This window comes from Salvelinus namaycush, chromosome 10, assembly GCF_016432855.1.
Source record: "Salvelinus namaycush isolate Seneca chromosome 10, SaNama_1.0, whole genome shotgun sequence".
Classification (NCBI taxonomy): Eukaryota; Metazoa; Chordata; class Actinopteri; order Salmoniformes; family Salmonidae; genus Salvelinus; species Salvelinus namaycush.
The window spans coordinates 45569016-45587365 of record NC_052316.1 but is presented as its reverse complement, the minus strand read 5'-3'; the positions used below and the strand labels follow the sequence as shown (position 1 = coordinate 45587365).

Here is an 18350-nt window from a genome sequence, read left to right as displayed (position 1 = left end):
GAGGGACTGAGCCTCCATCTGTAAATATCCCATCCAACTACCTCATCCCCATATTCTTATTTGATTTGCTCCTTTGCCCCCCAGTATCTCTTCTTGCAAATTCATCTTCTGCATATCTATCACTCCAGTGTTAATTGCTAAATTGTAATTACTTCGCCACTACGGACTATTTATTGCCTTACCTCCCTAATCTTACCTCATTTGAACACACTGTACGGTATATAGATTTTTTCCTATTGTGTTATTGACTGTACGTTTGTTTATTTCATGTGTAACTTTGTGTTGTTGTTTGTGTCGCACTGCTTTGTTTTTATCTTGGCCAGGTCGCAGTTGTAAATGAGAACTTGTTCTCAACTGACCTAACAAAAAAAAGGGACGAGATCTGTTATGAATTGCTGATAAGGAGAACCTCATCTTGGGGACCAAACCCCTGGTTTCCATACAATGAGAACAGTCTTCATAGCAGATACTGTCTATGAATTATTCATTTCTTTCATAACAATCCTAACCTTTTCACCCATTCCACACATCTGTTGTTTGTCATGTATTCAGGAGGATGTGTCTCAACTATAAAATGCTGTAGCTCAGTTCTGCTAGTTGAGTTCTCGGCGACTACCTCCGGGTGGTTACTTACCAACTCCATTACTGCAGTAATTAAAGAATAAAGTTAAATTGTTTTGGGGGAAAAACGAACAAAAAAAAGTCTCTCCTTTGATCAGAATAATTCCACGACAATGTTCAGTCCCATCTTTTATTTTCTCCAGGTCCCAATGATTGTGTATTGGATGTGGTGGGTACCATTCATTACCTTACTGAGGAAATTCACCACTTTGTTTTTGGTGTCTTCTGAAGACAAGCTCTGGGAGATCACCTCCTCATGATTGGTGACCTGAAACATGAGCATTACACATTTTCATCATTTAGCAGGCACTCTTATCCAGAACAACTTACATCTGTATCACATCAATTGGCCCAGCATCGTCCAGGTTTGGCCAAGGTAGGCCGTCATAAATAAGAATTTGTTCTTAACTAACTTGCCTAGTTAAATAAAAAAATTAAACAAAAAATGTAGCAGTGCTTTAAGTTCACACCCCTTTCCTTTTCCACATTTTGTTGTGATATAGCCCGAATTTAAAATTGAATAAATTGAGATTTTGTGTCAATTATCTACACAGAATAGCCCATAATGTCAAAGTGGAATTTTGTTTGTAGAAAAATGTCTTGAGTCAATAAGTATTCAACCCCTTTGTTATGGCAAGCCTAAATAAGTTCAGGAGTAAAAATGTGCTTAACAAGTCACAGAATAAGTTGAATGGACTCATTCTGTGTTCAATAATAGTGGTTAACATGATTTTTGAATGACTACCTAATCTTTGTACACCACAAATACAATTATCTGTCGAGCAGTGAATTTCAAGCAGTCTCAACCACAAAAGACCAGAGAATTTTCCAATGCCTCGCAAAGAAGGGCACCTATTGATAGATGTGTAAAAATGTAAAAAGCAGATGCTGAATACCCTTTGTGCATGGTGAAGTTATTAATTACACTTTGGATGGTATATCAACACACACAGTCAGCACAAAGATACAGGCGTCCTTGCCAACTCAGTTTCCGGAGAGGAAGGAAACCGCTCAGGGATTTCACCATGAGTCCAAGGATGACTTTAAAACAGTTTATTGGCTGTGATAGGAGAAAACTGAGGATGGATCAACAACTTGGTAGATACTCCACAATACTAACCTAAATCACAGAGTGAAAAGTAGGACGCTTGAACAGAAAAAACATATTCCAAAACATGCATCCTGTTTGCAACAAGGCACTAAAGTAAAACTGCAAAATATACGCTAAAGAAATTAACATTTTGTCCCGAATATAAAAAGCGGTATTTTTGGGGCAAATTCAACAACACCGAGTACCACTCTTCATATTTTCCAAGCACTGTGGTGGCTGCATCATGTTATGGCTACGCTTGTCATCAGCAAGGACTAGGGAGTTTTTTTAGGATAAAAATAAACATAATAGAGCTAAGCACAGGCAAAATCCTAGAAAACCTAGTTGAGTCTGCTTTCCAACAGACACTGGGAGACTAATTCACCTTTCAGCAGGACAATAACCTAAAACACAAGCTCAAATATACACTGGAGTTGCTTACCAAAACCACATTGAATGTACCGGAGTGGCCTAGTTACAATTTGGACTTAAATCGTCTTGAAAATCTCAGGCAAGACTTGAAAATGGCTGTCTAGAAATGCTCAACAACCAACACTACAGAGCTTGAAGAATTTAAAAAAGAAATGTGCAAATATTGTACAATCCATGTGTGGAAAGCTCTTAGAGACTTACCCAAAAAGACTCACAGCTGTGATCCGCTGCCAAAGGTGATTCTAACATGTACAGTTGAAGTCGGAAGTTTACATACATTAAGGTTGGAGTCATTAAAACTCGTTTTTCAACCACTCCACAAATTTTTTGTTAACAAACTATAGTTTTGGCAAGTCGGTTAGGACATCTACCTTGTGCATGACAAGTAATTTTTCCAACAATTGTTTACAGACAGATTATTTCACTTGTAATTCACTGTATCCTAATTCCAGTGGGTCAGAAGTTTACATACACTAAATTGACTGTGCCTTTAAACAGCTTGGAAAATTCCAGAATATTATGTCATGGCTTTAGAAGCTTCTGTTAGGCTAATTGACATCATTTGAGTCAATTGGAAGTGTACCTGTGGATGTATTTCAAGGCCTACCTTCAAACTCAGTGCCTTTTTGCTTGACATCATGGGAAAATCAAACGAAATCAGCCAAGACTTAAGGAGCAATTGAAGGTACCACATTCATCTGTACAAACAATAATACGCAAGTATAAACACCATGGGACCGTGCAGCCGTCATACCGCTCAGGAAGAAGACGCGTTCTGTCTCCTAGAGATGAACGTACTTGTGCGAAAAGTGCAAATCAATCCCAGAACGATAGCAAAGGACTTTGTGAAGATGGAGGAAACAGGTACAAAAGTATCTATATCCACAGTAAAACGAGTCCTATATCGACATACCCTGAAAGGTCGCTCAGCAAGGAAGAAGCCACCGCTCCAAAACAGCCATAAAAAAGCCAGACTACGGTTTGCAACTGCACATGGGGACAAAGATCGTACTTTTTGGAGAAATGTCCTCTGGTCTGATAAAACAAAAATAGAACTGTTTGGCCATAATGACCATCGTTATGTTTGGAGGAAAAAGGGGGATGCTTGCAAGCCGAAGAACACCATCCCAACCGTGAAGCACGCGGGTGGCAGCATCATGTTGTGGGGGTGCGTTGCTGCAGGAGGGACTGGTGCACTTCACAAAATAGATGGCATCATGAGGAACGAAAATTATGTGGATATATTGAAGCAATATCTCAAGACATCAGTCAGGAAGTTAAAGCTTGGTCGCAAATGGGTCTTCCAAATGGACAATGACCCCAAGCATACTTCCAAAGTTGTGGCAAAATGGCTTAAGGACAACAAAGTCAAGGTATTGGAGTGGCCATCACAAAGCCCTGACCTCAATCCTATAGAAAATTTGTGGACAGAACTGAAAAAGCATGTGCGAGCAAGGAGGCCTACAAACCTGACTCAGTTACATTAGCCCTGTCAGGAGGAATTGGCCAAAATTCACCCAACTTATTGTGGGAAGGTTGTGGAAGGCTACCCAAAACGTTTGACACAAGTAAAACAATTTAAAGTCAATGCTACCAAATACTAATTGAGCGTAAGTAAACTTCTGACCCACTGGGAATGTGATGAAAGAAATAAAAGCTGAAATAAATAATTCTCTCTACTATTATTCTGACATTCCACATTCTTAAAATAAAGTGGTGATCCTAACTGACCTAAAACAGGAAATCTTTACTAGGATTAAATGTCAGGAATTGTGAAAAACTGAGTTTAAATGTATTGACTCAGGGGGTTGAATACTTATCTAATGAAGATACATTAGTGGGGTTTTTTTTATGTTATAATTTTTCTTTCACTTTGACATAGTGTATTGTGTAGATCGTTGACGAAAAATGACAAATCCATTTTAATCCCACTTTGGAACACAACAAAATGTGAAAAAAATGTCTAGAGATGTGTATACTTTCTGAAAACACACTGGAGTTCATACGTACATTAAAGTAGCCACTATCCCTCCAGTTTTAAATAAAAACTCAGCCAAGTGCCCCCAGGAAGAAGGAAACTAATTTTTAAGATACATTATATTCCTATCACTAAAAACAGTGTTCAGGAGAGTCTCACCTCTGCAAAGTGAGCGAAGGCCTCCAGGGCATGTTGGTTTATTAGCCAGGACCTCTCAGCTAGCAGGGCCCCAAACAGATCACTCAGCCTGGGCAACACCTGACTCTGTGGACGACACACACACACACACACACACACACACTGTTGGGGAGTAGTGAACTACATATAGTTGGTGTCCTCCATTTTGCTCTACGACCTCCACAAGTGTGACGGAACTCATCTGAAGGTAACCCATACAAATGAATGGAACAATGGAGATAGTTTTGTGCCAACAAAAATAAGGAGTTAAATATGTGTCCAAAAAACTAAAATATTTCCTGAGCTTTATTAAATCTCCTAGATATAGGACAGACACTTCAAAACCTTATTCCTTATGATTCATTGAAAAATATTTTTCTCCTTAATTTCAATCTTGTCTCATCGCTGCAACTTCCCAACGGGCTCGGGAGGCGAAGGTCAAGTCATGCGTCCTCCCGCCAAACCGCACATCTTAACACCTGCCCGCTTAACCCGGAAGCCAGCCGCACCAATGTGTCGGATGAAACACCGTTCAACTGACGACCGAGGTCAGCCTGCAGGCGCCCGGCCCACCACAAGGAGTCACTAGAGCGCGATGAGCCAAGTAAAGCCACCCCGGGCCAAACCCTCCCCTAACCCAGACGACACTGGGCCAAATAGTGCGCCGCCCTATGGGACTCCCGATCACGGCCGGTTGTGATATACAGCCAGGGATCGAAACCCGGGTCTGTAGTGATGCCTCTAGCACTGCCTTAGACCGCTGCGCCACTCAGGAGGCCCCTATTATTTATTTTTTGACTATCTTTTTTTACCATTTATTCAATGCATCCCCCCAACAGCTTAGACCTTTAGAGGTTAATGGGCTACATTACACATTATGTTAACAGCTGACACCTGATCTACCTGTTGAATTAACTACTATTCACCACCACCATGTCTATCATCTATACCAGATAACAGCTGACTCCAGATTGATCTGTTCTTGCAATTTGTAGTCTATGACATTACAGATTTAGATATACACAGAAAAGAAAAAAAACGCAACATGTAACAATTTTAAAGGTTTTACTGAGTTAGTTCATATTTAGGAAATCAGCCAATTTAAATAAATTCATTAGACCCTAAACCTATGAATTACACATTACTGGAAATACATACATGCATCGGTTGGTCACAGATACCTTTAAAAATAAAAATAAAGTAGGGGAGTGGATCAGAAAACCAGTCAGTATCTGGTGTGACCACCATTTGCCTCATGCAGCACGACATCGCCTTCACCTAGAGTTGATCAGGCTGTTGATTGTGGCCTGTGGAATGTTGTCCCACTTCTCTTCAATGGCTGTACAAAGTTATTGGATATTGGCGGGAACTGGAACACGCTGTCGTGCATGTCGATCCAGAGCATTCCAAACATGCTCAATGGGTGTGCTCAATGGGTCAATGTCTAGAGTATGCAGGCCATAGAAGAACAGACATTTTCAGCTGTGCATCATGATGCTGAAACATGAGGTGATGGCGGCGGATGAATGGCATGACAATGTGCCTCAGGATCGCATCACGGTATCTCTGTGCATTCAAATTGCCATCAATAAAATGTAAGTGTGTTAATTGTCTGTAGCTTATGCCTGTCCATACCATAACCCCACCGCCACCATGGGGCACTCTGTTCACAACGTTGACATCAGCAAACCGCTCGCCCACAAAACGCCATACTGCCTGGTACAGTTGAAATCGGGATTCAGCCGTGAAGAGCACACTTCTCCAGCGTGCCAGTGGACATCGAAGGTGAGCATTTACCCACTGAATTTGGTTACGACACTGAAATGCAGTCAGGTTAAGACCCTGGTGAGGACGATGAGCACGCAGATGAGCTTCCCTGAGACGGTTTCTGACAGTTTGTGCAAACCCACAGTTTCATCAGCTGTCCGGGGTGGCTGGTTTCAGAGGTGAAGAAGCCGGATGTGGAGGTCCTGGGCTGGACGTGGTTATACGTGGTCTGCGGTTGCGAGGCCAGTTGGACATATTGCCAAATTCTCCACAACGGCGTTGGAGGCGGCTTATGGTAGAGAAATGAACATGAAATTCTCTGGCAACAGCTCTGGTGGACATTCCTGCAGTCAGCATGCCAATTGCACGCTCCCTAAAAACGTGTGTTGTGTGACAAATCTGCACATTTTAGAGTGGCCTTTTGGTGCACCTGTGCAATGATCATTCTGTTTAATCAGCTTCTTGATATGCCACACCAGTCAGGTGGATGGATTATCTTGGCAAAGGAGAAATGCTCACTAACAGGGACGTAAACAAATTTGTGCACAAAATTTGAGATAAAGCTTATTGTGCATATGGAACATTTCAGGGATCTTTAATTTCAGCTCATGAAACAAGGGACCAACACTGTATATTTTTGTTCAGAAAAAAATTTCTGCCCATCATACAGTAGTACCTGGCTATCATGTGGGATGAACACCTTGCCTAGAGAGGCCAAGAAGTCCAGAGCAGCCAGCAGCAGGTCATCAGGACACTTCTCAGAGACCATGGCTCCCACACACACAAGGGCCTAAAAACACACACAATCAATTTATAGTATACATCAGCTGGTAAATAGTCGCTGGTATTTCAGCCAGGTGGCACTCTCAAGGGCTCTGGCTACTTTTAGCCTGATAGCTAGCTATAACTAGAAGGATTAAGTTGGAAACTAACGTTAAATGGAGCAGTTGACTGAAGTTAAGCTATAATCTTAACAAAAAGATAGGCTACTATAAGTTCTCATAACAAAATAACGTTGCTTTACAGAGAGTAGTGAGGCCGGCTACCATGGAGGGGGCAGAGGAGATACAGAGAGAGACAGAGAGAGATGGAGAGAGAGACAGAGAGATATAGAGAGAGAGAAGGAGAGAGAGACAGAGAGATAGAGAGAGACAGAGAGAGAGATGGAGAGAGAGACAGAGAGATATAGAGAGAGAGATGGAGAGAGAGACAGAGAGAGAGAGATGGGGAGGGAGAGACAGAGATATTTAGAGAGATGGAGAGAGAGAGACAGAGATATTTAGAGAGAGAGATGGAGAGAGAGACAGAGAGAGATGGAGAGAGAGACAGAGAGAGAGAGATGGAGAGAGAGATGCAGAGAGAGACAGAGATAGAGAGAGAGATGGAGAGAGAGACAGAGATAGAGAGATAGAGAGATGGGGAGAGAGACAAAGAGATGGGGAGAGAGACGGAGAGATGGGGAGAGAGAGACAGAGAGAGAGATGGGGAGAGAGCCAGAGAGATAGAGACGGAGAGATATATAGAGAGAGAGAGAGGTCAGCGGTACAGTGGTTCCCAAACTTGGGGTCTTGAGAGAATCTGTAATCTTATCAAAACACATTTTTCAAATAGGTATAGAGTACAACATTTTAGAGTCAACTATAGGCCTTTTACACTGGTGCACCGTAGCAGTTAACAATATTTATTTATTTAATTTAACCTTTATTGAACTAGGGAAGAAAACTGAATTGCAGTGCAGTTCACATGAGATACACATTTCAATATGAACATCTCCACATCTTATATATATATATTTTTTTAATGGGGTGGGGGGCCCACAAAAAATATGAAATCATCACGAGGGGCCGCAGTGGCTCGCAGGTCTGCCTACACATGCAGTCAGAGCTGGCCCTAGCCTTTTGGGGGCCCTAAGTGAAATGTTGTTGGCGGGCCCCCCACACCTTGTGAGCAAAACATTTTAGCGGCCCCCCCTTCTTGACAGTGGAGACAATACATTGTTTTGGAGTAAATCTCCTGCAATTCTACACATTTTGCCATGGGGCGGAGAGAAAATGTTGTGCAATTCTACACATTTTGCCATGGGGCGGAGAGAAAATGTTGTGCAATTCTACACATTTTGCCATGGGGTAGAAGATTTTGCAATTTTATAACACATTTCATACAATTCTAAACATTTTGCCATGGGGCGGAGAGAAATGTTTTCAGTTTTGAATATGATATCTGAGTGAGAGTGACTAACAAAATCAATGGGGGCCCCCCCACCGGTCGGTAATTTAACCATGATTACTACTAGTTTAGATAGCTGGCTAGAAAATGTTTTTCTGACATGGGCTAATTGAGTGATTGTCGAAATTGCACCTTGTGTATTCTACTATTCTAGTTCCCACCCGTGTGTTATCTGGAGAGCCCACTGGACCTGATAGTTTACCACATCACTGAGCATCACAGTCACTGAAGTGAGTAAGGGAAGTGCACGTGTGTGTTCTGTACCTGACAGATGACCTGTGGGTCAAAGCTCTTCACCAAGATGGCTGACATGGAGAGGAGGAGTTTCAGAGTGCACTGGATGCTAGGGTGGATCTGCACCTGCCAATCAAAGGGATAGAGTTAACTGAACAGGCAAACTGTACACCCAAATGTACTTGTGAGAGTGTGTGTGTGTGTCCAGAAGTACTTCCCTCACCTGACTGGGACACATGGCCACCCAGAGTTGTGAGATGATGGTCAGTGCAGACGACCCACACTCTGCCTCTGGAGATACACCTCGAACTACCATCAGCAGGGACAACAGCGCTTCGTTCTGGGGGCGAGAAAATGGGCCGAACTGAGAGGCCACACCGCAGTGCTTTCTTACTAAATTATAAACAGAACGGGTCCACTTAGGACGACAAGAAATGACCTTACCTACCCTGATTTTCTCACGATAAACAAGATTATTTGATTGGTACTTTTATCTGAGCTCTTAAACCAAACTCTTCACCTTCTCTAAGCTCTTAAAGCCAGTCATGATCTTTCTATAAAACACCTACTATAGGACCTGGAGACAACCATGCAGCAAATAATATTGTAGCCTTTTGCCCTCTCTAAACTCTTGGTAATGAAATGAGACCTTCAGTATGGTAACTAAGGCCAAAATGTGTCACGAGGCATGTTCATTATGAAAAAGGTGCCTGCCTGTCAATGAGGCTGTATAAAACAAGTATGTTCAGCAATATCACTCCAGTGGAATAGAATACAACTTTATTGTCCACACATTAACTTTAGTGTTCAGCTGGCCACTGAAAAGCAATTTAGATAGGCTTTGCCCCTTGGTCTAAAGCAGCTTCTGAACCGAGGAATTCTGAAGTGTCCTCCCTCACCACTTTGTCCAATTGTCCCAGTTTGCACCCAGCCTTTTGCCAGTTTGTCACAGTGGTGTTAGTTAAGGTGATGATGTCTGCCTCGACCCGCTGCTGGGCATCATGGGACAGTGCTCTAAGGAGGATGTGACACCATACAGGGAGGTTGTCATCCTGGGAGGGAGGGAAACGCTCCACCAACTCCATCTACAATAAACACACACAAATGTAGAACACACATCACATGAAAACACACACACTCAGTCACACACAAATGTAAATAAAAAACACAAACCACAAGCTCATATCACTTTATAAAACCAGAGATCGACAGCCCCCCACCCCCCACGTTTTCTCCGTGCTGCGGTCTGACCTGGTGTTCAGGAGTCATGAGGAACACCATACGTCTTAGCAGCAGAGACAGGTGGGACAGCTGGTAACACTCCCCACCACACGACTTCACCTGGGGGGGGGGGGGGGGGGGGGGAGTGTGAGGAAAAAGGTAGCTCGTTTCAGTTTATTTCGTGACCTGGGGCACGGTTACTAACAGGTGTCTCCTTCCCCCAGGATCCAGAAACACCAATTGTCGCCTCTGTCGGGGTATCAGAAATGCCCTAGTCTACAGCCACCCTGATGCCAAATCCAACCCTAAGGCTTGCACCCTATGCACTTGTGGAGAAGATCTGACTGGATTTGACAGGTGTTAAGCCATCTGGTAGCACCTCCAGCTTGCCTTGTGATAGACTAAATACACCATTTGTCTTATAACAATCAAATCCTCTCAGATCTCCACAAGTGCGTAGGCCTTAGGGGTGGATTTGGGACTGGGCCTTGGATAGGGATGATAAAATAGGATACACACACACACAGAGAGAGAGAGAGAGAGACAGAGAGAGAGACAGAGAGAGAGCCAGAGATCACGGATAGCCAGGGAGAAGTTGTGACCCCTGTGGTCTGTCCGTCTGTCCTCTCTACTCACCAGTTGAGCTGTGAGGAGACCGTGATGCAAGCACAGTTCAGCTGTACCATACCTGCAGAGAGAGGACAGAGTCACTCACAGCTGGCAGCAAACACAAAGGACAAGCAATGGACATATACAGTATTGCGACATTTATGTGAAATGTACTTTACATTTGAGTAATTTAGCAGACAGTCTTCTCCAGAGAACACTTCCAGTTAGTACATTCATTTTAAAAGGTGGTTAGGTGAGACAACCACATAGCATAGTGAGCACATTTTTCCATGAAAAGTTTATCAGCAAAGTCAGTGTTGGTGGAAGGAAGGCCGGTGTTTTTGTGGCCAGATGCTCACCGGGCCATGAAACACCACACGTCAGTAGCCAGCAGGGCCGTCTGGGTGTCAGGCTGCAGCACGGCCTCCAACAGACTACGCTCCTGAAGGATGGATTAGCACAAATGGAGGACAAAGAGAGAGAGAGAGAGAGACAGAGACAGAGAGAGAGAACGGAACATAAAGAGAGGAAGGTTTGGTATGACATCATAAACTGATCCACAGTAGAAAAACAGATGAAGGATAATAATTGAGGTGCGTTTCAGGGTGATAATTTCACCAGAAATGACCTTGGTGTTTCCACTAAATAAAACAGAGAGGGGGAGATTTGGTATGACATCATAAACATACTGTATCCACATTTTCATCATAATGCAATCATTTACAGTTTTTCCAAGCTAGGAAAAACTCAGGGGCCAAAGTGCTGTGTAAAATACTTACACACAATATCTACAACAATTTACACCCAACAGTTTGTGGGCAGAGCCTCACCAGTAGTGGGAAGTGTTCTGGGGGCAGCGATGCCACACAGGCACAGAGCATCACACAGACGTGATGATGTAGGGTCACGTTCCCCTGGGCTTGACCCTTCATCATCACCCCCGGCAACAGGACTGGAACCCTCCGTTCCGTACAGCATCGCCTGAAGCTCTGGAACAAGGCCCGGAACAGAGGCAGTCTGAAGACAGAGCAGGCAGGGGGAGAGAGAGGGGGAGAGAGAGGGAGGAGAGAAAGAGAGGGGGGAGAGGAGAGAGAGGGGGGAGAGAAATGCCAGATCAAAGAAATGTTTGGGTGAAAATGAAATACTTGATGTATTATGGAGTTTTTGGGACTATTTAATTGGTTCTTTTGCACTAGTCAAACTAAATAAAAAAAACGATTTGACTAATGTCTGGTCTACAGCCATAGTCTAGAGCCCTCCTACCTGGGTGTGTCCTCAGGGAAGTGGCTGCCGTCACACCACAGCTGCAGCGCCTCCTCTGGATGGGAGGGGAACTGACCCATGACACTCACCAGCAGGAGGCAATGGGGTAACTCTGTCCCAGGACTCAACTCTACATACAGGTAAACAAACAGGACAGGCAGGGGCCACAAAAAGGCTCACACTCAACACAAGGTGGGCCTGACAAGACTCATGAGACCGTAGGCCTACTGGTAAAATGGACACGAGGGGGTATTTTAGGCATTATTATCACACTCAACACAAGGTGGGCCTGACAAGACTCATGAGACCGTAGGCCTACTGGTAAAATGGACACGAGGGGGTATTTTAGGCATTATTATCACACTCAACACAAGGTGGGCCTGACAAGACTCATGAGACCGTAGGCCTACTGGTAAAATGGACACAAGGGGGTATTTTAGGCATTATTATCACACTCAACACAAGGTGGGCCTGACAAGACTCATGAGACCGTAGGCCTACTGGTAAAATGGACACGAGGGGGTATTTTAGGCATTATTATCACACTCAACACAAGGTGGGCCTGACAAGACTCATGAGACCGTAGGCCTACTGGTAAAATGGACACGAGGGGGTATTTTAGGCATTATTATCACACTCAACACAAGGTGGGCCTGACAAGACTCATGAGACCGTAGGCCTACTGGTAAAATGGACACGAGGGGGTATTTTAGGCATTATTATCGCACTCTACTCTTTTTACTGACTCAAGTCGTGCTGAGTTTGTTTGTTTGAGTGACTCGTTCATTTTAGTCATTTGTTTTGACCTGCTGGCCGCAGTGAAGTCCTACAGCAGGATTAATACTCTCCTCCGGCTCAGCGGCTCCAGAGACAAGCTCCAACCAACAACTGTCTGTCATATAGCCGTGCAGGAAAACAGATCATGCTGCAGGCAGCGTAGACGAAAAAGACATGTTTGGAAATGGTCATTGATCGCATGGTGCAAGAATGAATACAATGAATTATTGAATGTTATGACGGACACACACAGCCTCTGTTCAACAAAGTCGAACACGAATCGTTTGGGGGGGGGGGGGCTGCAGTTCAAACAATATTGTTCTTATCACCAATATCAGTCGTTCACAATCTAAAGTTTCTAATGTATCAAGAAATAATCATATTTGTTTAGCTAACAATCAACATTGTTTAAAGCACCACACTTCTCAGTCACAAATGACATCTCCAATAAGCCCTACGGTGAACGACGTGAACTTGTAGAATCATGACTCTTTCGAGTCTTCAGTTCATCGTTTGCCGGTAAGGTGGTCCTGTGTACACTGGGCATTACTGTCTCAAAGGAACGAAATGAGTCTGAAAGATTAGTTATTTTGACTGAACGAGTCGATAAGATCAGCGTCAGTAAAAAGAGCTGAACTTCTTATCTCTACTGTTTATGTCCCCTTGATTAATGACAGATAACAAGCAGAGCCCTGATATTCAAAGTAGTACTTTGGCCTTGTGAGATGTGAGAGCATTGTGTTCCAAGTTGACCTCTGACCCCTAAATAAAAAACCAGAGCACACTCAGCAAACCAATGTCCTCAAAGGACACCAGCGGAAGGGGTGTGTGTGTGTGTGTGTGTGTGTGTGTGTGTGTGTGTGTGTGTGTGTGTGTGTATGTTTGCTTTTGTTATATATGTCTCAAGGCGGAAAGCATCCCTACAGTACATTGACAGAGGCCCCAGATGAACGTGGGACAGTGGACATGGATGTAATAAGGAAACAGACTGTATAATTCAAGACCTAAGGCTCATGGCATTAAAGTGCATCACAGGAAAAACTGTGTGGCCCCAAACAATGTCAATAAAGCACATGGGTATTATAGGGTTAGCATAGACTGCAGTGTGAAGTATTTCACCGTTTTCTACACTAGGGTGAAGGTAGAGGTGGACTCACGCTGGCTGGGGTTGAGGACGGACTCGGCAAAGGGTCTGAGGGGGAGCAGCTGGGAGAGCAGAGCGTCCATGGGCACCAGAGCTGCTCCGTTCAGCTCCTCAGACAGAGGGGAGGGGAGCACTGGGGAACACAGGCTGGGAGGAAACTTGCTGTGGATAAAATATAATAAACGTTAACCATAGAGGGTGTGTGTGTGTGTGTACAGTACGTGTGAGTTGCAGAAAGTGTCGCCGTATTATACCTGACAATTTGAAGGTAGAGTTGGTGGAAGCGTCTGCAAGACTTAGAAAGAAAAGCCTTGAATTCCTTTATGTAATGAACTAATGTGTTGGCAAAAAATCTGCACATCTTTGTAGTTTTCTGAAACAGCTTGTATTCTGGGCTGTGTGCCACCTGCTGTAAGAAACAGAGACCAGCGGTTCAACAGGACAGCAGGAACAACCAGATCAAGCTGAGAGCATTGTTTCACTGTGTGGCTGTGTTCTACCCTTCACCTCATGCTCAGACATCTAGGGTCACAGTGAGAATGGTGCATTGTTTGTCCTGAATTGACCCGTAACAAACCCCACGCACATTTTTTTTCTCTATTGTAGTGTAATATTAATGAATAATGCATTTGGACTCCAGGACTTTCATTTGCACACACTGTATACAGATTTTTCTATTGTGTTATTGACTGTACGTTTGTTTATGCCATGTGTAACTCTGTGTTGTTGTTTTTGTCACACTGCTTTGCTTTATCTTGGGCAGTTTTAAATGGCCTACCTGGTTAAATGAAGGTGAAATAAATAATAATAATAGAAGGAAATCAGCTCATTCAACTCATCAAGGTCATGTTCAGTGAGCACGCAACAAAAAACATTTGGAAATGAATAAAAGATTAATGCCAGCCCAGTGAGCACAAGACTTATTTTCAATGTCTTTTCACCCAAAAATATCAATTTTCAACGTCTTATCAACCAAAAATATAAATTTTCAATGTCTTTTCAACCAAAAAGATCAATTTTTAACGTCTTTTCAACCAAAAAGATCTATTTTCAACTTCTTTTCAACCAAAAAGATCTATTTTCAACTTCTTTTCAACCAAAAAGATCTATTTTCAACTTCTTTTCAACCAAAAAGATCTATTTTCAACTTCTTTTCAACCAAAAATATCTATTTTCAACTTCTTTTCAACCAAAAAGATACATTTTCAACTTCTTTTCAACCAAAAAGATACATTTTCAATGTCTTTTCAACCAAAAAGATCAATTTTTAACGTCTTTTCAACCAAAAAGATCTATTTTCAACTTCTTTTCAACCAAAAAGATCTATTTTCAACTTCTTTTCAACCAAAAAGATCTATTTTCAACTTCTTTTCAACCAAAAATATCTATTTTCAACTTCTTTTCAACCAAAAAGATACATTTTCAACTTCTTTTCAACCAAAAAGATACATTTTCAATGTCTTTTCAACCAAAAAGATCTATTTTCAACTTCTTTTCAACCAAAAATATCTATTTTCAACGCCTTTTCAACCAAAAAGATCTACTTTCAACGTCTTTTCAACCCAAAAGATGTATCGTCGTCTTTCGCTCATAGGGAGTGTTCCTCTGACTGTGATGTGATTGGCGGTGTACCTGTGGCCCCGCCTGACTGATCTGCTCAGCCAGCTCCAGGCAGCTGTGGAACGATGCCAGCAGGTCATCACACAGACAGGATGTGATGTCACCGTGACGAAGCCGCTCCTCCACCAACGACCCATACTTCACACACTGCCTGATCAGATCAGCCAATCAGTCAGCCAACAAAAACAGCCAGATAGATTTAAATTATCATCCAAATGTAATGTTTGTGGGCCGGACTATACTTACTGAATAATTCATTTACAATAGATCAAATGTTTATGATGATTAAAAATGTATATGTTCTATACTTACTTAATAATGAATTTCCATGTGTTGGCGTGTAGTGCGATGTCAAGGTTTGAGATAACTGAGCATATATCCAGGAGACTATGAATCACTGAGGGAAATAAACAGCTTTTCATGGTCATCACTGAGGCAAAAACTATTGTTAATGTATGACAATGTCTTAGCATAACACTGAATAGTATAAAATGGTCACTTTTATCTAAAGTGAGAATTACTACCCACAAACAACCAGACGGATGCATAAGTCTCTTCCGACACACACACACACACACACACACACACACACACACACACACACACACACACACACACACACACACACACACACACACACACACACACACACACACACACACACCAGTGATGATGTCGGAGACGTCGTCCTCCGAGGCTGTGTTCTCCAGGGAGATCCTGTCCATGAGTTCCATCAGGCCTTTCTGTAGTGAGTAAGCCTCTTTAAACAGGCCCTGAAGCAGGTCTCCCACCAGGGACAGACGCTCACAGTACACCTCCCCACTCTCCTGGGGACAGAGTCATTCCCACAACATATTGTAATAATGCCACTGAATCCATACAGTACAAAACTACATATGAACATGATGTGCTCTTTTAGATACTCCTAGACATAGACTTTTGCACAGTAAGAATAATTAAAACAGTGAATTCCTTGCAGTCATACCTTGCAGTGCTGGAAGGTGTTCCTGAGGACCTTAAGGATGCAGGAGGGTAAGGAGCGGATACTATCCAGAGCAGGAGCCTCCTCAAATGAGCAAACATGACGCACACAGCCAGACAGCACCTCCAACACCTGCACCATCACCTGACAAACAGAACCCCCCCCCCCCAGCTAATGATGTCCACTCAGTACAATTAGCATTCAGATTTGAAGAGGGTAAAACAACGTATACCTTAACTTTCATTTGCTGTATTGGACTTGTGATTTCATGATATTTATATGCTATTATTTACTTGTGGCGCTATGCTAGGCTATGCTAGTCTGCTTTTCTGATGAGGAGGATCCCGGATCCGGGAGGGTGATTAAGTAGAGGTTAACACAACAGAGAGAAAGACAGGGGAGTGCTTCTCTCTCATACTGTATCAGAGAGAGAGCGATAGAGAGAATTTACCAGGCATTAAGAACACACCTGTAGAATGTTCCTGAGAAAAGAGTGTATTTCCGTGTTCTGAATGGACAGCCCTCCTACTTGGTTAGTGATCTCCTCCATCAGTGTGTTGAACATCTTCCCTACCTGCAGACATTACAACAGTTAAACACACACACACTGAGCTGATGCTTGTGAACATGCATGTCTGTGTTCAAACAAGAAAATAAATATGTCCTACCTTAGGTAAGACCTTGGAGAAACACTCGTCTTCCAGCTCTGACAGGCTGAGGTGAGGCAAGAACATGTCTGTGATGATTTTCAGCACATCTAAAAGAAGACGCAAACATGAAATGAGAGAACGAGTGCCACTGGCCTTTCACTCTAGGCCTTATTCATGGAGAACACTGAATTATGACTGGGTTAACTGACAGGTGACAACTTTAGATTTTATTTCACCTTTACTTAACCAGGTAGGCCAGCTGAGAACAAGTTCTCATTTACAACTGCGACCTGAATTTCATGTCCCCAACTAAAATTTGAGTCGAAAACTGTTTTTACACACAATTATATGCATGTATGCATATATATTCCAGTCTCTGACATTGCTCGTTCTGTTATTTTTTAAATGTTATTGCTAGGTATTGCTACACTGTTGGAGCTAGAAACACAAGTATTTTGCTGGACCTGCGATAACGGCAGCAAATCTGTGTTCACGACCCATAAACTTGGATTTGATGTTAAAAAGATGAGACTTACGTATATGTTCTTCCCAGCTTTCTGTCTTATAATGCATGGAGTACACACAGTTAAGGAGTTCAAAAGTAATGCAATTTGACTTCAACAGTAGTAGCTACACACACAGGCATACTACATCAACTGGATAGGTGTGATGTTTACAGTCATTTCAACCATAAGTAAATGATTTATGCCCCGTGTCATGTTTTGTACAATAGAGACCCACGAAAGGATATGATGAGTTTGGGGAGGACGGATTTGACTTCCAGCCGACAGGTGTCCTTGCTCCACTGGGCCACCTCTTCTAACAGAGTGGTCTGCGACATGGTGATGATGACAGCCTAGGTGGTGTACACTACAAAATAAAGAACATTATTCTCGTACTTTTCTCTACAAACCATGGATGTAGAAAGTTACTAGTTAAATCATAGGAATAGAAACGCCGGTTAAACACAACGATTTACGACGGAGTTGAGCAGCGACTGGTGTGGGCAGACAGCTCTAATGTCGTAAAATGAAGTTCTTATCAAAACTACTCCTTTTAGCATCCAAAGAACTGTCCGCAATCACAACGAACAATATCGTGTGTAATTGTGGGCTATTATTTTGGTGCGGAAGTCAGTCGTTTTTTATCATTTTATTTGGCATCGGAGCCAACCAACCCTATCATAAATCGTTGAGTTTAGACGGCTAAGGAGGTTGTACAGGCACTAAACTTGTCGACGTTAGCTAGCTGGCTGCAGGTTACGTTTGGATAACAGCACAGCTTACATCCAGCTAGTTAGCAAGGTAGCTAGCTAACAAGCTTCGCTCTTTGATTCCGTTTACGTTAGCCAACTAAGTAGCGTTAGCTAGCTAGCTAAATTGATAAACTTGTGCTTACCTTGCTACTTTCTTTCAGCAGTTCACAAATCCCCACGAAATGTAAATTCTACTTGCGTTATTACATGCATAGAAAACGACATGTCTTGCTTCACTAACTAACTGGTTTAAAAATATTCAAACTGTATCGAGAGTTTGTGGATAACTTTAGCCAGAAAGAGG

General features: G+C 42.8%; 1 protein-coding gene across 2 annotated transcripts in view; it reads right to left on the bottom strand.

Moving 5' to 3' along the window:
- The window catches only part of c10h1orf112 (chromosome 10 C1orf112 homolog), a 20892-nt gene extending 2542 nt beyond the window's left edge, over window positions 1-18350 (bottom strand). Inside the window, exons 1-22 of one of the 2 annotated variants that reach the window (XM_039002993.1) lie at window positions 18190-18350; window positions 17543-17661; window positions 17328-17367; window positions 16810-16898; window positions 16611-16715; window positions 16145-16285; window positions 15824-15986; window positions 15472-15556; window positions 15172-15310; window positions 13794-13948; window positions 13553-13701; window positions 11619-11748; window positions 11186-11372; window positions 10715-10797; window positions 10383-10434; window positions 9777-9866; window positions 9425-9610; window positions 8749-8865; window positions 8556-8651; window positions 6742-6855; window positions 4281-4385; window positions 809-889 (exon numbers count right to left, since the gene is read on the bottom strand). In XM_039002993.1, the coding sequence (XP_038858921.1) occupies window positions 809-889; window positions 4281-4385; window positions 6742-6855; window positions 8556-8651; window positions 8749-8865; window positions 9425-9610; window positions 9777-9866; window positions 10383-10434; window positions 10715-10797; window positions 11186-11372; window positions 11619-11748; window positions 13553-13701; window positions 13794-13948; window positions 15172-15310; window positions 15472-15556; window positions 15824-15986; window positions 16145-16285; window positions 16611-16715; window positions 16810-16898; window positions 17328-17367; window positions 17543-17632 (2397 nt within the window). In that variant the 5' untranslated portion in view covers window positions 17633-17661; window positions 18190-18350. The remainder of the gene's footprint in view (window positions 1-808; window positions 890-4280; window positions 4386-6741; window positions 6856-8555; window positions 8652-8748; window positions 8866-9424; window positions 9611-9776; window positions 9867-10382; window positions 10435-10714; window positions 10798-11185; window positions 11373-11618; window positions 11749-13552; window positions 13702-13793; window positions 13949-15171; window positions 15311-15471; window positions 15557-15823; window positions 15987-16144; window positions 16286-16610; window positions 16716-16809; window positions 16899-17327; window positions 17368-17542; window positions 17662-18189) is intronic. The other variant, XM_039002994.1, reaches the window with a different exon arrangement.